Below are 26210 nucleotides of genomic sequence, written 5' to 3'. Positions count from 1 at the left end.
GCAGTATAAATCATTTGTGGATAAACAGGATCTGTTTAACAGTTACCTTAGAGCTTAATGAAATTCTTTATTTTGCATATTTTTCACCAGTATAGGTGCATTTGCTATCAAGCATAAGCTCTGCACAGATGTGCACACACTGACAGGAGTATAGCCCAGTGGTAGAGCACTTACCTAGCATATCAGAGCCTTGGTTTCAATACCCAGAAGTACACTTACACAGAAAAGATGCATGTGCTTAGTTTTTTTTTTAGTGTAGCTAAAAGTTTTCTCTTAAATTAGGTCTTGGATCAACCACAGATAACATGAGCTTTCTTGTAGTTATGTGTCTTTTTATATGTTAACTTTGTGAAATGAAACTTTTTTTCTAGTGTTGTTATTGCATCATGTACATTTGGACTGATTTTTTAAAAATAAGTTTTATCTTTGGTATTTCTTCTACAGTGGTTTCCCCAATACATACTCTGTGGAACAACTGTGTTTAATTTATTTGGGGCATACAGAAAATGCCACACTTCCCCCTTTCTCCATTTAAAAGTAAGCATTTCAGATCTTCAAGAGCAAGTATTTCTCATGGTTAGGGTTTTTTGTTTGTTTTTTTAAAACAGTGTAATGAACTTTCTTGAACAGCAGGGTGAAAATGTGGCAAAATATTAATAGTGCTAGAGAATTTTTAGAATATTTTTAAAGAAATGTGATTTAGGTGGGGGCTGGGGAGATAGCTTAGTCGGAAGAGTGCTTGCCTTGTAAGCACAAGGCCCTGGTTCGATCCCCAACACCCAAAAAAGAAATGTGATTTAGGGGCTGGGGAGATAGCTCAGTTGGTAGAGTGCTTGCCTTGCAAGCATAAGGCCCTGGGTTCAATCCCCAGCACTGGGAAAAAAAAAAAAAAAAGGAAGAAAGAAAGAAATGTGGTTTCCACTTGAAATTGAAATTTTATATCCAACTAAGTTAAACACATTCATTCAAACAGGTACTGAGCTGGAGATGAGGAACTCTTAACAGTTTGTTTGATTTTTACATATCACTTTTCAGGTAATTACTTGGAAATAGCAAGTCATTCATCTTTTTGCCTTCCTGCTCACTATTTTGCTCTATTAATATAGATTTTCCATGAAAAAAGTGAGCTAAGTGATGACAAACATAAGCCTAATTCTTGACAAACTCTTTAAGAACCTTTAATGGCACATTGCCAATTAAATGGGATTTTTCTTCCTCAAAAATGGAAAAAGAATGAAATGATAATTAATTATAGGAAATGTCCAGGATTCGTTTCTGATAGTAAATTGTCAGAGATTCAAGATTATGATTCATATATAACTTTCTTTAAAATATTCATTTTTAGGAAGAATTCCAATTTTAACTCTTAAAAAATATCTGATTAATTTCTGTTCATTTATAAACAACTTCAGTTACCCAGTTTCATTTCAGATTTTTAATAAAGATTTTCTACAGTTTGGAATGAAGTGAGTAAAACTCTTCAAATATGACCCCTGTACTTGGTAACAACTAATTTTAATAACGAATATTCAGGAAATTTTTGATATAAAAGTTTTGTGTGTTTTGTAAATGTAGAGAGCTCATAAGCCATGCTTGTATAATGCACACACCTTTAAATTTTCTTCTCTAAGCTCCGTAGTAAAAGAATTGAACGCTTTCATTCTGGTTTAATTCTGTCTTCCAAAGGCTTTCCAGGCATTTATGATAACAATGCATGTTTGTTGGCAGGCCCTTTAACAAAGGGTCAAACATTCTGCCCTTTAAATTACCAGTTCATCAAAGCTTGCACACAAGAACATTACCAGCATTATGAATACATATTTCAGGAAGCACTTATTTTACTAAATGTGACTGCATACAGGATCTTCTCATGGAATTTGTCCCACAAATAATAAATCATCAAAAATGAGCATTAAAAAATTTTTTTGGTAGTATTTTGGTTGAGAGGAAGTAAGAACTGCATAAAATCTTTCTAAAAACATTTTTTTTTTGCCTTCACCAGGTGATTTCATTATAAAACTGTGCTTTGAAAAAAGACAAAATAAGTTTCTATGATTTTTGTTGAAGTCAAATGTGTTGTGAGATTACATTTGGAAAGATCATATTTGTAAATGACCATGTGTGATAGAAACGTTCCCTTGAAAGTTCAAGTCTGTAACAGCATAACCCAGTCCATGCACTTAGGTCAAATATATCTTGAGATAGCTGCAGAGTTTCCTTTACAATACTCTGAGTTTTCTATAGCTTTGTACATACTGATCTTCCTCAATAATGGCCTCTTTCTTTCCCCTTTCCCCATTGCCCCATTATATATATATTTTACATATATATATATACACACACACACACACACACACACATATATATTATAATTATATAAATATTAAATATATATGTATATATCATTTTATTTAGGGTGCTGATTTAGGTAAAATATGCCCACAAACATGGGTTGCCTTTTCTGTGAATTACTGGCAACTAAAAATGTAAATGTGCATTCATATCAGACAAAGTATTAATGATATTATTCTTCAGGGTTTAAAATAGATGCCCAGTTGAAAACTTTCTGGTTACAATTTAATAAATTTAGGATGATATTCTTAACAAGGTAGTTTCTCTCATTATTAAATCTTCCTATCCTCAATTTTCTCCATTGCCCATACTCAGGACCACTACTGAGTAGTATACATTATTATGTCTGTTACATAGAGTACATAAAAATTTATTTTTACTAACATATTGTCTTTTAATAATTGGTCAGTGGAAACAGACTAAGATTTAAGAATAAAAATCAAATGCTATTTTAAGCATTTAAATGATCCACATAGATTGTAACTAATCCAACTCTAATTCAAAACGTCATCTATGGATGTGGACCCAGCAGTAGAACTCAAATGCCATTCTATAGAGTACAAAACTGTCTGTATCAGGTTATGTGGTATTAAATCATAATTTCTGGATCATGATCTTAAACCTTTAATTGGTTCCATTTCTACTTGACTCTCACAAGTATTCCTGATGGCCTTGAAAGTCCATGTTGAAATTCAAAGTTCAAAGTAACCAAATCAAACATGAAATTATTTTACATTTAAAATATTGAGTATAAAATATCAGTTGTGTAATCATGGTAAAACATAAAATTTTGCTATAAAAGATTTTTAAAGGCTATTTTATTAAAACACTTATTTACTTAAACTCTTTGCTAGAATTTTTTTTAGAATTCAGCATCGGAGGAGGAATGTGACATAATAATGATCGAAAGCCGAAAGTTTAAAAGTTGTGATGCCCTCACATGGTTGGAGGGTTATTCTAGCTTCTAAGGACTGAATGTTGTCCACAAGAGTGTCTCATCAGGTCATAAATTGGTAAGACTTAATGGATTAGATTTTATGTATTATACCTGATGTTATTGTATTGACATGACTATTTATGAACAAAATGAGCACATTGTATTACTAAGAGTATAGTATTAAATATAAGTTAAAATTTGAAATTTTAAATACTTGGAGTTTGTAATCTTTATAAGTATATGAGGCTTAAGGCCATATCTTTGCAGTGGTGTTTAATGAATACATCAGTTTAAAAAAGAAAGTGAAATCCTGTATCACATTAAAATTCTTTAAATATTGCTGTTGCCTCTGCCGTAAATGCTTACAGCATAGTGAAGAGCCCAAAATACTTTCTAATTATTATTCCAGGAGATATTTGATAAATAATATATCTTGTTTTTCTTTTAAAAAATCCATTCTCTTCATAAAATAGTTTAGATTAATTTTATTGCTTTCGGGGATTTTACTTTCTTGATAAAAAAGACAATTTTCTTCTAAATGTTTTTAAAATAAAGCCAAAATTTTTTTTCTTAATTTTTACATGGAGGACACCTAAGGTGCCAGTATCTTATGAAAATGATATATTAGAAGTCAATACACTTTTTTTATATGCCCTGAAAATTAATTCCTCTCAGAATTGTACTCTGCCAAGAAAAAAATAAATTTTAACTTATTTTGTGTACCTTTTTATTTTTCTTTTGTTTACAAGTCTGTTTGGTGAGAGGGTGTGCTTAGAGTAGAATTTAGCTCAAGACAAGATTTTAAAATCTTAAACTGAAGATTGTTATATTTTGCAAATGAAGAAAAAGTGGGTTAACTTATATTTATAATCATCCATTTGTAGGATTAATATTCTTATTAAAATGTGGTTTGCACATAGCCTGTGAAACCTATCAAAAATTATTTGAAGTTATTTATTTTCCAAAAAAGCCAAAAGTTCTCACCATTATGTATACTTATTATGCACCAGTAAAAACTTTGGGGGTAGGGTTGGGCCAAAAGGCCTGGGTTATGCCAACTAAACAGGCATTGTGTATTTCCAACTTTATCCTTAACCAGAGATGGGTTATTTTCTTCCTTATATGCACTCATACTCATTCTGTCTTTTGAATAATGTAAATTATTTCTGATGTAGTAGTCCATAGCTTCATGTTTATCATATTTTCTAAACTAAAGTTCTTAAATTAGTATTTGGATCAATGGCAGTCTGGAAGGAAATACATACAACAAACCAATAAGTTACTTCTTATCCTGTATACTGTTCTGTTTTCTTTATTTTCTATAACAAATCCACATAGCTGATTATAAAGGGAATAATTTCTCTAGGATCTCCATATTTAATAGGGCTTCAGAGAATTGGAAATGGGGCAGCATTTTTCATATGTTCAGATTCCTGTGAAATGTTCAGAGTATTTGTCAGATTTTCAAAACAGTTAATATTACCAGGGAATGTTTTGTGCCCGAAAGGACACACCGTGTTAGGCACCCAAGTAAGTGGTTTATGAGAGAAACTTTCAAATACATTGATTCCTAGTGATAATTATTCAAGACTAGCTTATTTAAGTAAGCATAAGAATGATGGGACAGATCAGAGCCTCACTGCTTCTGGTTTAAGAATTTCATAATTTCAATCTCTGTGCTCAAGTGTTGATGGATTTCTCCACAAAGGAGTTGTGTTTTTGTTACTGAGGGTTATTATGTGTCAGTCACATAATAACATAACGTATGTGTCAGACACATTTTCTAATTTAATTTTTAGATATTATCACTATCTTCAGTTTACAGAGAAGGAAATCAAAAACTTAGGTTAAATAACTTGCTAAAGTCACATGGCCATCGAGTAGAAACTAGATTTCAAGTCTAGCTCTGACTAGAGCATGAACGCTCAGTCAGTGGCTCTGGTGCAGAGTAAACCTGATTAACTTGAAGAGTAAGACAAAGGAGAGTTTTATATTTTATGAAGATATGAGAAAGTTGGATTTACCTTGAACTTAAGTAGCCGTGAGTCATCCTCTATTACAAAGTCATCTTGTAGAGCATTGGCCAAAAGATACCTGTCGTCAGTTGCTTACTATTCAAAATTACTTGCTGTGTGAGAAAATAAATTGTTTAGATTTAATGTTTATGATTATAAGCACAAATATGTATTATATATACATATTTTTAAAGTCTAGTCTTATTAGAATAGTATTAAGTATAAGCATTAAGGAACTCACCCCTAATATACAGAATTTATAAATAGCAAGCACTAGATGGCATTTTAAAAAACTTCTTTGAGCTGCCAATGTTCCATGTGGTAGTTGGAAATACCAAATAGAAAACTCCTTGCTGAATTCTTTATGAGAATTTCCCATTCGTCCTTAGTTCTGAATAATTCTATTGAGAAACCTCTTTTGTGCCTGTTTTATGCATTTGTCAGTGAAAAAGAAAAAGAAAAAACTTCTTACCCATTATCTGGTTTGTATATCCTCTTGGTTTATTTTTCTCTGAGATGAGCTCCAAACCTTATAACCTGTCCCCTGTATTTAAGTATTTATAATAAAGTTCCTGTGTGTCCAAATATGGCTTAAATTTACAGTAAGTAATCAATACTGCTTAAAACAAGTCCAAGTTAAAACCATAAGAATTTGTTTGCTCTTCAGTTAAATTGATTTTTTTTTTTTTTTTGGCTGATTAGAAACTTCATTTTTTCACTGCCATGGTTAAGAATATACAAATAATTTCATAAGTCCTATCAGAATATGAAAATCATATTTTTATCCTTCTTGATAATGCATTTCTACCCCAATTTCTTTAGTAATAATGTATTTGACTTTTCAAAATTAAAATTTCGGAAAGTTTGGACAACAAGAACAATCACATCTAATCCAAGTTTTTTAACACAGTATCTCAGTGTTTGCATATTTCCTTCCTGACTTTGAGTATATATATAATGTTAATAGTTGCAGTTGTGGTTGTTAAATAGCTTTTCAATAATTTTTAAAACGTTTAAAACATACTGACAGGTGAGTGGGTTTGTATTTCAGACTGATACTTGATACTTCTGACATCTGTGGTACTGTCCCTTCGTATTTCCTCCTGCACCTTGCTGGTTGTTTCTGCTTGGACTCTTTCACAGACTTTCCTTCTGCTTGTCCTGAATGTTCTTGGTGCCCTCAGGATGCTGTCCGTACCCTCTTCTGACATTCTTCGTTATGCTGGGAGCACATGAGTGGCTGTGTCTCTGTGCCCTGGGCAGGTGTGTGTTCTAGGCACTCAGACCCCTTGCCTCCAGTAGGGCAGCTCTTCTTGCATTTTCATTTCCCTGATCTCCCAGAGTCCTCTGAACAAGGTGTTGCCAGTCTGCCTACTGAGTGTCTCTTCAACTTGTCCCATCTCCCATGCCCCTACCCGCTTCTGGGCACTGTTCTTTTTCATATGGAGATGCAACAACCTTCTAATTGGTCTTTATGATTTGAGTTTTCTAATGTGACTAGCCATGCCTTCTATTCTTTTTACTTGGAACATTTTTTTAAATGTTCTCTTCTTCTCTGCCCATCTATGACACTTCCTCTATTAAACATTTTTCCCAACGCTAGATATTATTTGCTCCCCAAACATCCTCTAAAATCTTGCCCTATCTTAGCATTTACCATATCTATAACTCGTATATCTCCTGGATTAAAGCGTAAGCTCAAACCGTGGGATTATATTTATTTGACATTATAACTCCAGTGTCTGATAAATATTTAAATATATCAAAATCCCTCTGAATGTAGCATCCCAAAATTTGGTATCTGAAAAGAATGTCAGAAATTAAATATGATTAGAAGCAATAAACAAATGTAGAAATTGATTATCTAACTTCTAAATCAGTGTTCCTTTGTACTTTGTGAATAGATTTTAGCCACTATAACTTAACACTAGAAATTATCTAAGTTACATGTTATATAAGTTACATGTTAAATGTATACCTTGAGTCAGACATATCTTCTGAGGGGCTGAATAACTTGTCAGAAATCAGTATCCAAAAAGTGATGGAGTTGAGATTCAAGCCTGGGTGTGACTCCAGATCCAAAGTGCTTTTATTCATTACCACCTCTCACAGCTTACCTTGAGTCTAGAATTACATGTTTGAGTTGGAAGGGAATTTAGTGGCCATTTACTCTAAACACTTGGCCCCCACTTGAATCATGTCTACATTGTACCTTGCAAGTTGTCATCTTTGAACACCTCTAGGGATATTTACCTTGGTCTCATGGTCATTTTTTTAACAGTTTCATGTTTAAACCTTTCATAAACTCTTCTGTACAACAGAGAAGCTTAAAATGTGAAACAGAAAACTCAGATGATTAGCATCATTTGAAACATACTAAAGAATGTTAGCTGCACTACAGATTTCAAAGTTTGGAATGGTACATTGTCTAGTTAGTTCTGTTTTATAGCTGCCCTCATAAGTAATATGGGTTCCAGTTCATGGCCATATAAGTCAACAGTATTAGTACAAACATAGTTTTAAAGTTCTTTTCAAAAACGGATAAGGAGACATTGCTTAATTTCTTAGTGGTTACAAGGATATCCTCTTGACTTCTTAATTATTGTCGCAATGATGTAATGTTATCATTGGAGACCTTTATTTGTGTCCATCAAGTAAAAATAGTGAAGTATATCAGAATTTCTTCAGACTCCCATCTGGTGCACCAAGAACGTCTGCTTGTTCACAAGGCTTGCCAAGAGGTGTGACAGTTTGAGTTATCTTCTTTATCAGACCAAACCTGCAAACCCTGTTGGCCTTTCCTTGTGTTCGCTTTTTCCTTTTAGGCTGAGCTTGGTCCGTTGAGAGAACTCTTGGAGAGATACAGGATTACTTTCACTAGATTTACAGATGATTCTTCTCTAAGTCCATGATTCTGATATGAAAAGGTCTTTGTCAATGTTTTTATCCAGAACATTAGTAGAATTTTTTTAAACTCCACTTTATTTTCCATGAAGTTTTCTGTTACTTTTCCATCACTGTGATCAGTGCACAGAGATTCTAAATTTTGCTTGTATAATTTTCTGTTTACTTCAGTTGTCTGTGTCACATAGAAACTGCTATACTTTTCTTTTTTCTCAATAAAGCCAGATGTGAGGAACGTCAGCAGGGGGCAGGGTCCACTGGCTTTTTATTTAAGCTACTTTATCAGGGAAAAAAGAAGTTCCTGTGATCTGCACATTTTTACTGTGTTCCAGTGACAACTATTCTGTCAGTTTAATAGTTTAAATCACTTGTTGATTTCTTAGATCATTGTCCTGGCATGATAACCCAACATAACATCAATTCATGACAAATTTTAAAATGTAATTAGGTAATAAAATACTACCTGTATTAAATATTGCCAAATAATCAATATCATGTCATGTTTCATGATTTTCTTTGAGTAACATGTTTAATGTCAGTTGTGTGCACAGTGTTATGATGTAGACCCTCAAGCCTTTGAAGTTCAGTCTAGGAAAGAATATCTGGTGAAAACAACAAAACATGGAAGAGCAGAAAGATGACACCTCCTGGCAAGGAAGGGAGGGGCTCAGAGTGCAGATGAGACTGACCTTTCAGATGGCGCCCCCTCTCTGGACTCTGGACTCTAGGTCATGGTCTAGATTAGGGCTTCATCATACAAGATCTCACACAGAAGCGTACAGATCATTGTGAGATTCGGTCTGTCTAAACTCTGTAATTGTTACTCTTATAAGAATTCAAGGACAGATGAGAAAAGGTTGTGAACTGTTAAAAGACTTTTTGTCACTGACAGTGTATTTATTATAGTTCTTATTGAGTGAAAAACTATTAACCCTCCAGATTTTTACAGTAGTACTATTTTACACTTTATTGTCCTTACCATAATCCCATTTTGACTTAGGTAATTCTAAAGCAGTGATTTGACTAGGACAGTAAGTTGTTTAAAAGCAAAACAATGCTTTATCCCACTGTTTTTATTTGCTTTTAGTTATAATTTGTTGAAATTTTACATACTAAAAGAAGATCTGGGACATTTTTATTCACACAGTTTTTTGAAACTTTTATGTTGAGTTAAATTAATCTAGTTATATTTCAGCGACCTATGAAATTTCCCAAAGTAAGAGTATTTTATTCTAAACAATGAAACTTTGAGAATCTAAAGGGGATCAGTAATGTTCAGTCCACAGGAATTCTGTGTTTAATACACCATGTTATGAATTTAAATCTCAAGATGAACAAATTTTGTTAGCATATATTCTGTGACTGTATTGAATCTTTAGCATTTGACTAAATACCAAAAACTCAAGTAAATTTATTACAACATAACTAGGATTATTCAGTTCTTTTCGGTTAGACATAACTACAAAACCTTTTTCTTATTACTGATTGATTTTTATTTATATGTCGCTGCCTCAGTTGTTTAACTTAATTGATAATCTAAGACACACTGCAGAAGTAACCCTTATAGAGTATCAGAGTTCAAGCTGTTACAGACAATAGAAGAAAGCAGTCGGGGCTTACGTGTTTCCTGTGGTGAACAGCCTCACATAGCCCTGAGCAGCAATCCTTTTAAGATAAATAAAACGGTGACCCCATTTTATATATAGAAACTTGGTGGGATCACCCCACTAGTAAGTGGTAGAGTTTGGATTTTAAAATAGCTTGTCTTCTTTGAAAGCCTATGCTTTTAAATACTTTATCATTCTTGAAGAATTCAACTTTTTACTTCTGAGAGGTTTTACTTCCCAGGATGTGTGACCCCAGCATGAAGTAGAGAACAAAGGGACTTAAACCAGGTGACAGTAAGCTGGCAGCCTCAGTGACTTCACTCTTCAAGGCTCATATTCACCACGCCATCTTTGTATTTATTGGAGGTGATTCTTTGCTGAGAGCTAAGTTGGTATGATTTTTTTAAACATTCCGACTGCAAAACATTCACTGATTTATTAAAAGTAAAATAAAGGTCAAATTTTTTCCCCAGTACAGTTGTTTTCTCATTTTATTACGGAGTGGTGATCTTTTTTTTTTTTGGTACCAGGGATTGAACCCAGGGTCACTTAACCACTGAGTCACATCCACAGCCCTTTTTAAATTTTTTTTATTTAGAGACAGGGTTTCGCTGAGTTGCTTAGTGCCTCACTAAGTTGCTGAGGCTAGTTTTAAACTCAGATCCTCCTGCCTCAGTCTCTTGAACCACTGGGATTACAGGTGTGAGCCACTATACCTGGGCTAGACTTTTTCTTTAAAGCTATTCTAAATGTCACCCTCGTGTCTTCAAGAAATAGATTTAAAGGAAATTGTTAGCTAAAAAATGACCTAAAGTATTAATGTGCTCTTCATTGGTATTTGGATTTTGGTATACAGTGGAATAGTCTTATTTTCACTTCATTCAAGTGTCATTATATCAATGGAGTTGAGAGGATTTGTTCAGAAGTGGCCATTTAGTTGAAAAAAAAATATGATTATGTAGAGAAAGAGGAGGCAAATATGAGACCATGAGATGAAAGGAATGAATAGCTTTCCAAGGGCCACCTCCTCCCAGCCGCTTGTTCTCTGTATTTCACTTGCTGGTTTTCTCCAGTGCCCTGCTTATCTTCTCACTTTTGAAACAGGCTCATCTTCTCCCATGGTGTGAGCCGCCTGCCAGATCTAGTCTTCCAGGCCAGAGATAACTAGGAAGTGCTAGATCCCTGTTTCTCATGGCCGCCTTCACGAGTTTATCCACCGGGATCTGCACTTCAGAGGAAGCTTAAATGCTCATGTTCTTTCCTTTATTCCCGGTTTCTCCACCATGCACACCCCGCCTTACCCCTACCCCAAACCTGGCTGCCCTCACATTGTGACACACTGACCATCTCCCAGCTTGTAGCTGTTCCAGGTCAAAGACCCCGTCATCCATAGGTGAATCCCTTTCCTCCGTCTCCAATCTCACAGATTCACCATGCTGCTGTTGCTGAGAACCATTCTGCTCGATCTTGGTACAATGCTCAGGCATTTCTCAGTGTTCTGCTGTCTGCAGTTCTGTTTTCCCCTTGTTTGTTTAAATAATTTTTCCCTGAGACTTATCTTGAATATGACTACTATCTTCACTTCTCACCAACTCTAGCCCTGGGACAAAAAGGAAAGAAAGAGAAACAGTATTTCCGTGACTACACTAGGTTCCATAAAACAATGAAACTAATTGACTTTTTTAAAAAGTCCAATGAGATATTTGCCAAAGGACATATCACTTGAGGGGAGGCCAAGCTTATAATGTATACTTACTAATTCCACATCTAGCAATCTTTCCACTGATGGGTGCCACCCAAATTCATATTCTTCCAGCCAGTATTTGTCGAATGTCGGCCATTATGTAGAGAATACTGAGTGCCATCTGTCATTTTTATAGAACTGTCATTCAGAAAGCTACATGCTACTGAGATTCGGCTATATGGGAGATAAGAGGTGAAGTTTGTCAGGAATGTATAACCCACTGCCTCTGAAGGATTTGGATTACCTCGTTGTATGAAATAGATATTTGGCTGCAAGAACTTATTTTTTAACTGTAGGCAAAAAATAAGGAATGAGATTAAGGACTGTTGCCCCAGTTATTCTTTTGTATGTAGTTAGCACATAGTATTACCGTTAGATATTAATGATTTCTGTAGAGAGAGTCAGGTTTCACAGCTAAGTGCAGGAACTAGCTTTGGAAGTGATCTTACATAGCCATCCTATTTTACAGCTAGGGAGAGTCCTCAGAATCAGAGTTAGGACTCAAGTTTCAAGTATGCAGTTTTTGAATCCAGGTTCGTGCAGCATATATACTCATTAGTAGAGAGATGTCTGCCATACTTGTGGGTATTTTGTATAGCACCTAAGAGCTTTGTAGACAGTTACACATTGTATGTGGTTAGTGCCTTAAGGGGGCAGTAGGGGTCATGACTTACTGCATAGTAATACTGTTACTTTTGTTTAGGATTAGAGAAGTCTTTACAAAAGAGAAAACACTCAAGCTGAGAGCTACAGGAGAGTGATAGAATTTCCACAAGAGAGTCAGAGGGAGACTGAGCAAAAAGTAGGAATTAACAAACCACAATATCCAATTTAAATTTTCAGCAGGCCTTTCAAATGATATAGTAAAGGTCAGGATTAGAAATGAATGTGAAGACCTTTCATTAGTAAGCTAGTTACTGATGGATATATATATATATATATATATATATATTTTTTTTTTTTTTTTTTGGCAGTACTGGGGATCGAACCCAGGGCCTCCTGCTTGCAAGGCAAGCTCTCTACTGACTGAGCTATCTCCCCAGCCCTAGATGGACATTTGTATGTCATTACTGAAGAAGTTTGAATTTTAGAAAGTTTAGGTGGATCCAGCTGTATCCATAAGGCTTTTATCCCTACTGTTGGATGAAAGGCTATCCAATGCTTGTTTGTTTCTGAAGTGAAATGTAAATCTTAATACAGTTTTACTTTTTTGTTTTCATTTTCTTTGACATTCTTTTCTATCATGTTCTTTCCCTAATTTTGTTCATTTTCATACAATTACATCATGAAAATTTCTCATGTACTTCAGGTGGTTTAAATATTATTTCCTCTTAGTTAAGGAAAGGAATGCTATAATTAACCTTTTAAAGGAAAATTAACATCAACTATAAAATAGTTGTTAATCACAGTCCTTTCATTGGAAGTCTTTCTTCATCTTTATCCTTTTCCTAAACCAGCTGAAATAATTTGAATTTTTATATTCATGCATACTAAGAATTTTTGTTGGACTTTTCTCTCCTATTTTTAATTTAAATTTTGTACTCTTATGGAAAGAGTCCTTTAAAAGCAGTATTGAAAAAATGTAGTTTTTTAAAACTTAAGGTTTACTTTAATTATTAAATTCTGATGTTTTTAGAAGCTTGGTTAACCATCAGCTTCTTTCTCTCCTGGCAGACTAAAGGAATGGTTTTAGAATGTCTAGAATGAATATATGGAACTGCGTTCCACTTTATTTCTTTTCTGTATAACTATACTATTTAAGGTTTTGTTAGTTGCTATGAGCTAGAAATAAGTCGGCAGGATTTAAGATCCTTTCTAATCCCTTCCCCCCCTTTCTCTCTGGGCTCCCAGTGTCCCTCTAAGTCTAGGTGATTGTCAGTTATATCCTGTTTTCTCATCTTCAGGAAATAATTCACAATGCTCAGCACTGTGGTGTTGAATTCTTACCTTAACTTCAAACCCTTGGGTATGTATCCTTTGTTCCCCAATAATTGAAATTATTCTTTTAAAAAATCATAACTTAGAAATGTAAAAAGATGTGGAAAAAGAAGTTTATGTTAATCTTACCTTTACCTTCTTTGGGAAGCATTTTTAATATAACATATAAGTTTATGTAGCCTATCATGTCATATGTGTTTTTCTTAAATTATGGCTGTGTACCTATCAGGCTGATTTTGAATAAATAGACATAACTGAGCCAGGCATAGTGGCACATGCCTGTACTCCTGGTGACCTGGGGGGCTGAGACAGGATTGCAAGCTTGAGGCCAACCTCAGCAACTTGGCTAGAACTGAAGTAATTTAGTGAGACCTTATCTCAAAGAAAAAGGGCTAGGGGATGTAGCTCAGTGGTAACACACTCCTGGCTTACATCTCCAGTACCAAAAGAGAGAGAGAGTCACACTGGGAGTTATAAATGTGATTGACATCATATTTTCAGGTGGCTATAAGTCACCCTAAACCAAGGACCTGAATTTTATGTATCACAAATATCACTTCTGTTGATTGTTGTTTTCATGGTAAATGTAGTACCTTACCTTACAGAATGAAATGGATTCTGCAGAAAGTTGACGGAGTGACGGCTCTTCCCTCCTCCTTTCCTTCCCTTCTCTTTGCTGTTGTTACTTCTCTTGTCTGCTATTTGTTCATGTCTTGACTACACACCACACAGGTTAATAACTCCTTCACGAGCTATTTTCATTTGGCAATGTGTTTTTCAGTATTTCCCAAAATGTGATAGAAGTAGTCTCCTATTCTGTCCATAAAGTGTCTTCATGTTTTAATGGAGTCTCTAGATGGCCAGCCATGATCTATTAACTATGTTCCTGTCGACAGAAACCTTGGTGTCCTAAACGATGCCATGAGGAGTGTGCTGTGCACATAGTGTTCCTGCGTACGTAAATATCTGTGGGGTAAATCCTCAGACGGAAGATTGTTGGCTTAAGGTCAAGAGAGTTGAATGGGGAATATGTGCTGAAAATGGTATTATGTTAGTTTTGATCTGTATTTTTATCTTGATCTAAATACTAATTATTTTTTCATGTGTTTCTTGTGAACTGTCAATATGAATCCTCCCAGTTTTTCTGTTGAGCTCCTAGTCTTACAGACTTCTAGAAGCACTTTATATTTTAAAGAAATTGCTGAATTTTTATTTTTTCTATATTTTCAGAAATATATAGACAAGCCTCTCCTAATCTGAAGTATTAAAGAAATGCTTTTTAAGTGGACTTTTTTTGATACCCTTAATATAAATAATATGGTTGACTTTGGACCAAGGGCATCTGAGGTAGAAGAGGGACATTGTGTTGATTGCATACTTCTTTATGCATATTCTTTGAATGTATTTTTAACCATAAGAATGTATCTTTTTGAAAAAAACGTTTATTTTGAAGTAATTGTAGACTCACAAGAAATTGTAAAACAGACAAAAAGGGGGCAGGGTTCTCCTACACTCTCCTCCCAGCCCCATGAGAACACCTGCCTCACTGGCACAGCACTGCAGCAGGACTCTGATGTCAATGCCGTCCACTACATGTGTCCTCTTTGTACGTGGTTTTTCCCCACCCCCGACCAGGAATTTGACCTAAAACTAACTGAATGAATATGAGATATGCTGAAGGCATTGGTGACCAAGATTTTTGTAGAAATGATAATAATCCATTGTTGCATAAATATTTAGCTTGGTTTTTAATAGTTCCTTGGTAAAAACTTTCATCGGACCACTGTAACAGTGGCTGCTTAGGAAAATGATAACATAAGTTTTGTAAATAGCCATTTACCTTCTTACTCAGGATGAATAATTGCTTTAAAATCACTTATTTTGTGTTACTACTAGTAAAAATCTCCATGGGGCATTTTTGTGGGGGTTTCTTAATCATAAAATTAAGCAGATTGTTTTACATTAGTAGGATTTATCTTTAGTAATCAGAATACATAAAATTTTAAGTTCCTGCCTTAATTTACTGTTAAATTTATCTAGTAATTTATTCTTAATTGCAGAAGTTTGCATTTTGCTTAGGTTAATTCTGTATGAATTAGAATTTATTTTATCTAGACTCTTTAGAAACAAGAATTTTTAGTTTACTCTTAAATTGCATTAAGCTGTAAGTATTCTTTAGTCCTCTCTTACAGAAGACGGTGAATTTTTTAAAATTATATTTAACCTTCACAGGCTTGCTGAAGTGTGCACTCATTAGACTTACTCTTTATAATCTGCAATTATGATTTTTTTCCCTAAAAATCAAACAAAACATGGATTTTTTAGAGAACAGGCAAACTGTCACTGGGATTAGAATTACTGTTAGTCATTTTGATAGTAATGATGTATCTTTTATTTTGGGAAGTTGGGGGGAATGAAGATTGTAGATGATTTACTGGAACACAGTATATAATTTCTGAGGATGGACCTCCAAGAAAGGTTTGTAGCTTACTTCAACTCATGAGTTATGAAGAATCAGTTTATAACTAGTTTGCACATGTAGTTTTAAGACATGTTTAACTTTCTAACAACCAGAAGAACATTTTGCTTCTTAATGAATAGGTAAATTACACTGGCTGTTCAAAGATCATTGAGCATGTGCCTTTTCTAAGAAGTTGCCTCCCTTATTCTCAGAGCTGAACATCTGGGAATGTGCTAGATAAGATAAATGGTATTATGAATGTGGTTTAATCTTTGGATCCATACTTATGGTTTCACAATTCATTTATGGTGTTTAGTTAAAGCACTCTTCACAATAAGCGTGACTCAGGATCTGTTCTAAGTCATCACAGATAGCTGCTTTCCCTCTTTTACAGTCTGTTACAGAAGGAAATGTGTTTTGACGTTAGGTCTAGGTTTGAATCCTGTTTCGAGCATTGTGTGTGTCTTTGAGCAAGTTACTTGGCTTATTTGTACAAGAATGTTGCTCAGGCTTATTGTAAGGATGAAGATAATTTGTGCCTGCCATAAAATGGGCAGTGATTAATTATTCTTTTCCTCCACCTTATTGCTTTGTTAATTAGCTTTGTATAGAGAAGAGGACAGAAGACAAAGTAGTCAAAATATGTTCACTTAGGGAAAATTATGCATTGGTCTTATTTTAGACAAATAGCTATGATTACCTGTCCCCTTTACTACAGATAAAGTTGATTTCTCATGAAGAGTTTTTTTTTTTTTTTTTTTTTAATGTGAAATCAATTTAGATTACCCTTGCCTTCACCGATTTTAGCTTGTGAAGTGAAGGTTCTTACCTACCTAGCCTCATTTCTTCATAGTTGCAAGGGATCTCTTATAAATATCAAGGAGATCTGAGTAACAAAAAAATGTGGTGGGAGCCAGTTGGGGCGAGTTAGAAGAGCACAGGAAGCCGTGCTGTCTTCCCTGGGCATTGGTAGGGAGTTTGACTCCTCCTCCAAGTGTGGCAATTGGCTTTGTTTACCAAATTCAAGCTCATTTGGTTCTTATGGGACAGTTCCAGGAAGTAAAAAGTTGTCATGTAAAAGGGTAGTGCATTCCTTCTTACTGCCTCCACAGTTCTGTTTCTCTGCTCACTCCTTCCTGCAAGTTTTAATTTATGTGTAAATGCTTATCAAGGCCCATAGTAAACAGAAAGCTCTTAAAAAATGATCCTTTGGCTTTATTTAGCACTTATAGTATATATAATAGTAGTTAAAAGGGAAAATTCTGAACTCTTCATTTTCCCCATGCTTCTGCGGCAGTAATTATAGCACTTGGTTTGAAGTTGACTTGTTTCAGTTTGAGTATGGATGTACATATGCACACCACTTCACCTAAAGCCTATGGTCTGCCTTTGGGATACTTAACTATATACCGGGTATATATCCACTTTGTTGAGAGTACTAAAAAGAAAGACAGGAAGCCTTCCCTTAGCTAGCTTAAGTTGAAGAAACTGCTTAACCATCAAAATATGATGTGGTGAATGCAGTAATAAGAAAAGGTATGATACTATAACATTAGGTGATGCAAAGAAACTTTAAGGGAAGTTATTTGTTTAGCTTCATTGCTCTTTCTTATTTTAAAAGAAAGCCAAATCACTGTTAACATTGAACACCATAGAATACACCTTTCTACCCTTGTTGATAAGGTATTTTTCAACCTTATCCTGGGATCTGGAAATAGAGCAGTACCCTCTGATTTGCTTAAGAGTACCATATTGGTATCCTCCTTATAAATCTCCTATTTAAAGCAGTGGCTCTCAAACATTAGTTTCTATCAGAATCACCAAGAGGGTTTTTTAAAATATATCACTAGCCCCATCCCAAGAGTATCCAACTTAGTAGATTTAAAGTGGATCCAAATATTTCCATTTCTAGTCATTTCCTAGGTGATGCTGATGCTCTGATCCAGGAGCTGCACTTCAAAAACTATGGATTTATCAGAATTCAAAAAAATTGGCTAGTCATGGTGGTGGACATCTGTAATCCCAGCAACTAGGAGGCTGAGGCAGGAGGATTGCACATTCAAGACCAGCCTTGGCAATTTAGCGAGGCCCCTTATAAGCAACTTAGCAAGACCCTGTCTCAAAATAAAAATAAATTAAAAGAGATGTGGTTCAGTGGTATAGTGCCTTGGGTTGAATCCCCAGTACCAAAAAAAAAAAAAAAAAAAAAAAGAATCTCAGCCTAATAGGATCAACAGTAGTAGTATTTTAATGGTAAAAATAATCATTATTATGTATTGAGTGCTCAATGTTCTAGGAACTATGCCAAGTACTATTTAAACTCATTTAATCCTCACAAGAGTTTCATCAATTAGCACATATAATCCTTATTTTAGATGAAAAAACAGCAGTCTGTAAATGTTAAATAATTTCTAAGAATTTACACAATACATATATGAGGAGCCAGAATTTTCTATTCCACCTTCTTGCATTGCAAAAAAATTTATGACTATTGGTGGACTGCAGAAGGAATGATGATTGACTCTACCTTAGAAAATCAAAAGACATTAGAGTTGGCACTGAGAATCTTGTGGGACAAGTGGAAGATGCCACATGAATTGGAACTGTGAGCATCTCCAAATGAGGGAGCATTTCCTGCAAAGCCAAAGAAACCTGAGAGAGCTTATATTCCACAGATTGCAGGTAGTGATATAAGACCATAGAGCAGTAGGCCAGATGGAGTGTAAGAAGAGACCATCCAAGGCAGAGGTCAAGGTCATGACGAATTTGTATACCAACCTTAAAGTTTTAAAACAAGAGTTAGGGGGTTTTTCCTTTCTTTTTTATTTTCTTTCTTTCCTTTTCCTTCTTTCTCTATAATCTCTGTAAGCCAGTGGTTCTCACACATGTTCATGCAACAGAATCGGCATCATCTGAAGCTTGTTAGAAATACATATTGCTTGGTCCTACCCTATACTTGCTAAATCAGAAACTCTGAGGTGGGTGGAGCCCAGCAGTTTGTTTTTACCAAACCTCCAGATGATTCTGTGCATGCTATCCTGAGACCACTGCATTAGGTTATTGAATAACAGCCTTCAAAATAGTCAAAGGTCATTATAATGATAGTAATCATGTGTGTGACTGATTTAATTCTTTTAGAGTACAGTGCCCAACAGACTTGAAATATTAACCCACAAAGTCCCAAGGTTTCAATCCTGCAAATATTTCCACAAAATTTCCACAAAATTGACACATTAAAATAAGTTGGCAACAATATTCTAGAGCTTATATGTATATATATCATATTGATATTATAATAAATTACTATATATTATATAATTACATTACATATATAATATATAATTACATTGTTTTATAATTACATAATAATATTGTATAAATACATGGATATACACAGTAAGTTTTTTAGATTTTCACATCTGGAACAATGGGACAAAAAGGGTTGACACCTTTTAAGGGATATGTATCTACAACATTATCCGTTTACATCCTGTAAGCCTGTTTCTTTTGTAAAAGAAATCAAGGACAAGAGTTTGTCAGATTAATATTCAAAGAATAGCATGGTAATTATTCCTTAGGTATAGGATTTTCATCTTTAAACAAGAAGCAATAAACCATTTAGAGTTTTTTCAGTTGTTTAAAACTGATACTAAAGCTAACATTTCAAAGTATTTAACTCATATATATTGAAGGAATAGAATTAACTCAATCTTCCCTGGTAGAAATAAAAATACAGAAAGTATGATTAGAATTTTCCCTGTCATCATCTTTTTTGCCCAAATATGGTTGATAGTTGTGGTAAACATAGTTACTTGAATTCTGGCACTGAACTTTACACTAAAGCCTCACAGTTTATATAGTTCTGTAATTTATAGTTGCATGTAGTCTTACTTTGCTTTGCACAGCCCTCTACAAGGATTTAAAGCCCAACATGTATAAAGTATTTGTTATATATCTGTATGTCCTTTCCAGTTATTGGGTATACAAAACCCTTTCCATCTAAGAAATAGCAATAGCAAAAAGTGAAACAATGTGCTGTAATTAATGTGGTTAATGCTCAAATAAACAAAAGTAGTGTTTTCCATGTATTCAGAGTTCCAGGGATTTAGAAGTGGAAAGTCCATTGAAGTTTTGACACCAACACCTTCATTTTATGGATAGGGTGCTAACTAGGTGATTTGTTGGTGGTCACACAGATAGTCAGAACCAGAACCAGAATTACAACCAGACCTCCTTGGATCACAGTGTGAAAGGCACAATTATTTTCTGAGACTTAATCTGATATAACATTAAGGGTACAACCATTTAAAGTAGAATTCTCTTCTGGTATTTTAGTACCAAAGTCTTCTGACTTTGTATATTTAGTAATGTTTTGTGTAAAAATTATTCTAAATACCTCTTTGTGTTTATATATTAAAGTATCAGATGTTCTTTTACAAGAGTAATTTTTTTTTTTTTTTTTTGGCAGTACTGGGGATCGAACTCAGGGCCTTGTGCTCGCAAGGCAAGCACTCTACCAGCTGAGCTATCTCCCCAGCCCTACAAGAGTAATTTTTAATACCTACTACTGTTTTTCAAAACTGATAAAAAATATCAATAAGAAAATGTAGATACATCTTCCTACTTTTATTACTTAATACATGAGAAAATATAGACCACCAAAGAGGACAAATATTCAACCTTCTGTGTCATTCTCATACAAGTGCTGAAGTAGCATTTGAACTTGGGATGTACTTCCTCGCTAGACTGCTTTCAATTGTTTTCTGGAAAAACTGGTCTAAACCACATGCCTTATTGGGTGATTTTTGCCAGCAGGTAACCTATAGTCAAAGCTTGTAGGTTTGCCAGAATGTTGAGTTCCTCGTTAACCAGCTGTGCCCCAAAAGCCCTCTGGATTGTTTTTAGAAGCCATCTCCAAATCATCATCTGAGTTTTAACACACGTAATCACTGGGATTTCCACATGAGAAGGATGAGACTATGTAGTTGTTCTATGAAGTGTAAGAGATAAAAGGGTACTGCTCACTGACAGGAGGACTCCTGTATAAAATTGGGAGTTTTAAGGCAGCATACACATGTCACAGGCAAATTACAAATGTTGGAACTACAAAGGAATTTGAGAAGCCATCAATTTACTGAGACCCTCTTTTTAAGAGTCAGAACTCTTGAGTAATTGAAATTGGGAGAATAGACTTATTAATAAGCTATTTTAAGTGATCATATTTGGTTTTAAATAAAACATGTCTTTTACATTATGAAAAGTTGGGAGATTAAATTTTATAGAATAATTTAATGAAATATTTTAATTTTTTCCAGTGCATCTGGGGGAGGTGTTGTAGCCATTGACAACAAAATAGAACAAGCAATGGTAAGTAAAAGCTTATAGTGCTCTAATTTCATAGATTGTGGGTCCTATGAGGCACTCGGTGCTCACCAATTTTAGATAACAAACAACTGATTTCTTAAAAGTTGACTAAATTATATTTTTTAATAATGAGATTTAGTTGAAAATGTTAGAACATTGAGAATTTTTAGTCTAAAGGTACAGGTTGAGTAAATATTTCTGCCATCTGGACATCTCACATGTCATGCAGCTCAGTTGAAAAGGGCCATTGGAGGGACCGGTGAGATCACACACCTGAGCATGGTCATCATCCTCTGCCCATCAAAAGCCATGTCTCCGTGAGCTTCAGTGAGTGGACTGGTTTCAGGTTCTGGTTTCTGCTCTTGCTACTTTTTTTTGTTAAAGATTTTGTTCTTGTTATATAAAATACACTGATTCAAGTGTATTAAAAGTAGCCAGGCATAGCGCCACCCTGACCCTAATCCCAGCAACTTGGAAGGTTGAGGTAGGAGGATCACAAGTTCAAGGCCAGTCTAAGCAACTTAATGAGACCCTGTCTCAAACAATAAAAAGGGATGGGATCTCTTTCAGTGGTAAAGCACCTCCTGCCTTCAATCTCAGCACCACAAGGAAAAAAAAAAAAATTAAAAGTATAGGTAAGCTATAAATAAGGACTCAAACTATTAGGATTTTATAAATCCTAAGATTTTAAAGTTGGAAATTCCAGGTCACTTTATCTCTGAAGTAGTTCTGTGACTGATTTAATATCATTTTTTCATTGGAGTATAACTCCTTTGTCCTCTCGATGTAACGTTGAAGCATGTGATTTTTTAAAACTTTTTTTTTTTTTTTAATTCTAAGCTTAAATGTCTGATTTAGGGGAGTGAATATTTTTGGAAATCATTCTAAATTTTGAAAGGAGGACTTTGAGCTGGACTGATAGTGCATACATGTAATCCTAGCTACTTGGAAGGCTGAGGCAGGAGGATCGCAAATATGAGGCTAGCCTGGGCAACATATCAAGAACCTGTCTCAAAAAAAGAAAGAAAAGAAAGGAGATTTGGGGCTTGCTGCTGTATTTGAGAACTAGATTTTACTCGACCCCTCACCCAGGCCAGTTGTGGTATAGGAGAAACATTAAAAGCAGGAGCAGGAAAACGAAAACCAAAACAAATCATGTTCATGGGCACCAGGTGGTCTAGAACCAAAAAGCAGCGCCTTTTCCTTTCACTCTGACATTCCGAATTTCGTTTTCACAGGATCTGGTGAAAAGCCATTTGATGTACGCAGTGAGAGAAGAAGTGGAAGTTCTAAAGGAACAAATAAAGAATTAGTCGAAAGAAACTCTTTACTTGAACGAGAAAACGCACTGTTAAAATCCCTCTCCAACAGCGACCAGTTGTCCCAGCTCCCCGCCCAGCAGGCCAACCCTGGTAGCAGCGCCCCGCAGCCCGCCGCGCTCGCGCAGCCCCCGCAGCCCGCGCAGGCGCCGCAGCAGCCCAACGTCTCCTCCGCCTGAGCCCCGACTCTGCGGGACGGGGACGGGGACGGGACCGGGACGCGGCGGCCGTCTGCCACGGCTGTTCCTCCCACTGTAGAAAGCAAGTAGCCGCGCTTTGGTTGTGTTTGGCCTTTTCAGTATTAGACAATCATTCTGCAAGAGCTCTTCCTCTCTGAGATGTCATGCAGCGCTGTCCTTGTCCCGTTCCGTGTCACCAGTACACAAGGAGAGTGATCGGTGGGGCGTAGTAAAACGAGTAGAAAGCCCGTCTCACCTGGTGCGCACGAGCAGGTCTTTAAGAGCCCGGTGGCTCTCCGCGTTTCCTGTTACCATGGGTTTACCTTGAGCCTTCTTACCACGTTATAGATAACAGTTCATCTAAAGAGCCACTTTTCTTTCAATATCAGTAATATTTGCCTACATAAGTTTTCATTTATTTGTATTTTATTTATTACAGGGCTGCTATTTTCATAATGTACATGAACAATGTCACAGAACTTTTTTTAATTTTTTTGAATAATTATAAATATCAGTAAAGGAACTGAAAGACAGGATTGCATTTAATAGATAAAACGTTTAGGCAATAATTGAACAAAAGAATCCTGGCATATTTCTAACACTAATGGCAATTTAGCTTTGGTATTTATTTTCAGTAGTGAAGACCCAGCTTGAATGTAAATTTTGTATAGTGTAAGTATGAAGAACATAGTGCAGCTGTACAGGTAGTCAACCAGTTATTGTGATATAATGAATAATTGGGCTATTTTGATGAAGAAATTTTTGCTCATTTGTTTCTACTTTCTAATAGAGAAATTGCCACGATTCCTCTGCTTTTCGACATTTCGTATGACTTTTCTTTCGGTTGGGGATAAAAAGCTGTGAAATTGTTCAACCCACTTTGTAACCAAAGAAGCAAAGCTGTGTAATGGAGTTTTGTTTTGTTGTTTTTTTTTTTTTTTTTTTTTTTTTTTTTTATAATGCACATTCTTTATGTATTTTTATTTAGTGTTTTCTCGGTCACAATTTTCTTTGCTGTCTAGCATGATCTGCATGACCTATAATCTTTGAACCACTTTCGTACCTCATGTTTTTATCCAGCACTCTTATTGTAATATGTACTAGTCTGTGAACAATGTCAAATAAAAAAGAACGAACAGGTAGTGTGGTGGAGCTGAGCTGGTGTGCAGTACACCAGTTGTACAAAAACAAATGAAGTGAGCCATCTTTTGTTCATTTAAAATGGTGTTTTGAATTTCGTATGCAGAAAACGTTTTGTTACATTGCAGATTTTAATGTATTTAATAAATGCAACATGCAGATTAAGTGCAGTGTATACTGAGTATTTAAATTAAAATGTACATTTCATAAATACAGTTTCAAGAGAAAGCATCATTTTGTGTATACTAACACATTAAGTGTATGTCAGAAATTGATGTATAAATATATATTTTAACACATTTTCTGAAATTAAACTGCAGTTTTGTTGAAATATTTGGCTCTATATGTGTTCAAAATTTGACTAGATTTGTATTTTCACAGTTCAGAGTATTCCTTAAATGAAAACCTGTGTTGTTAATGACTTAATGATAGTTCTTAAATTTTCAAAGTGAATACTTTAAAGATTGGAAGAATGGTGAGCAATATTTGTACTCAATATTCATATTACATTAAGTAGGAAATCCTTGTCTACCAAAACTTTTACTTGAATTCAGAAAGGTGCCTGTAGAAATTAACATGTGCTGTATCTGTAGCCAGCTAACCAATCAGGAGTTAATGGGAAATAGAAGTTACCTCTCCGTGTTGAAAAAGATGTGTTCTTTATTTGAATAAAAACTTGATTAGATTATCCACAAACAGAAGGCATAAAGTTGAGATGTACATGGGATTACCAAATGTTTTATATTCTAGTTGTGCTGCAGGATGTACTTTCAGCGGACACATTTTTAATGTCAGTAACTAGAAATATTTGAAGGAACTAACTATAGGCTTGAGTCACCCTGAGAACACGGAGTGAGTCTGAATAGACCACGCTGGTGAGGTGGAGCGCGAGCTCGCGGTGGGGATGTTGACCGAAGACCCGCCGGGGTGCCCTCCGGGGCTGGCCTGCAGCAGGCACTCAGGCTGAGAAGGCAACCCAGGAAGAGGCTGCGGAGCTGGGAGTGCTCGGCGTGGAGCACCTGCCTGGCACGTGTGCTCCAGGCTCTGCACTGATCCCCAGCACTGGAAGAGTCGCAGTTTTTGTGAAAGTAAGAGATAAGTGTTGATTCTGGGGATAGAGTCATGTTTCGTAAAGGAGAAGAGCAGTCATCAAGGAAATCAATATGCTGAAGTTTCAAATGGTAACAGCAGCAGTCACTTCTACTCCTGTTAAGACAGAAGAGGAGGAAGACATTCACAGAAGAAATGAAATGTGGTTTCCAAGGGTCCGACCTCTAGTAACCTAAGAAATGCAAGTCGATATTTTTAGCCAGTTGTAAAGCGTCTTTGAAGTGCAGGGCTTCGTGTAGTAAGCCAGGCTTTTCTGTGTATTTGAGAAAGCAACTTGGCAATATGTTTCAAGAGCCTTAAATACTAGTGCTAGTACTCTTCAATGTTGGACGATGTGATAACTCACGGTGCAGCATCAAAAATGCAAAATTATTGTGCCTGCCCTTGCTTACCTCCTTCCATCAGCACTCAGACTCTCTCTTTAGCTCCGCACCTCCACTTGCCAAAAAAAACAGCTGCGAGGAGAAGTCCTTATATCCAGCCCTCCCACGAGGCACGCCCCACACTCCTGTGGGCACAGTGGAGAAGCTGTCAGGCTTGTATTTGAAGTGCCAAGCATTCCCCCAGTCGGTTAGTTTGTTTAGGAGCATGAATAACTTTCAGTCTTACCTTGAAGCTTTGGGTCTCTTGCTCCAAATAGCTAGAATATTAACTGGTTGAAACTCCAACTTGGGGGCAGTTGTATAGGTATGTCATGTATTTTTAATTTCTCAGAGCAGTGTCTACAGACCAGGGTGCTACATAAGCATTCTTTTGGTTTATTTAGCCAACCAGGAATTCATAAGTAGAAATTTTTCTTAATACAGTAATAGGTGTACAATTTAAAACAATTTTCCCCAAAGATAATTCATTTTCTATAATTCCAGTGTGATCTTACAACTTGCAACACCCCTAAAACAACACACAACTAGATAATTGGGATTCGATAGTTACTTTAACTCATAATTAAGTTAAATGAAGCTATATAGCCTGTGGCAGGCTCTTTAAGACATGACTGAGTTCAGTAATCGTGTTAAAAGGATAAAGCGCAGTCCTCAGGATTTACAGTTTAAAGTTACAGACTGGCCAACAGATAAAAAGCAGAAACTGGAAAGAAAAACAAAAGCAAATCCTTACATAGTACTTGTACAAAAGATGGCT

The 26210-nt window shown here is 35.5% G+C and overlaps 1 protein-coding gene across 1 annotated transcript in view; it reads left to right on the top strand.

The window, feature by feature from the left end:
- Nucleotides 1-24291, top strand: part of TSC22D2 (TSC22 domain family member 2) — a 47754-nt gene extending 23463 nt beyond the window's left edge. Inside the window, 3 exon segments of the mRNA XM_079100934.1 lie at nucleotides 21274-21325; nucleotides 22561-22621; nucleotides 22624-24291. Of these exon segments, the coding sequence (XP_078957060.1) occupies nucleotides 21274-21325; nucleotides 22561-22621; nucleotides 22624-22820 (310 nt within the window). The 3' untranslated portion in view covers nucleotides 22821-24291.
- The last annotated feature ends 1919 nt before the right edge of the window (nucleotides 24292-26210 follow it).

This window comes from Sciurus vulgaris (genome assembly GCF_902686455.1).
Source record: "Sciurus vulgaris genome assembly, chromosome: 10".
In the NCBI taxonomy this organism is placed as follows: Eukaryota; Metazoa; Chordata; class Mammalia; order Rodentia; family Sciuridae; genus Sciurus; species Sciurus vulgaris.
Note: the sequence above shows the minus strand (reverse complement) of the source record. Positions and strands in the feature narration are given on the sequence as shown.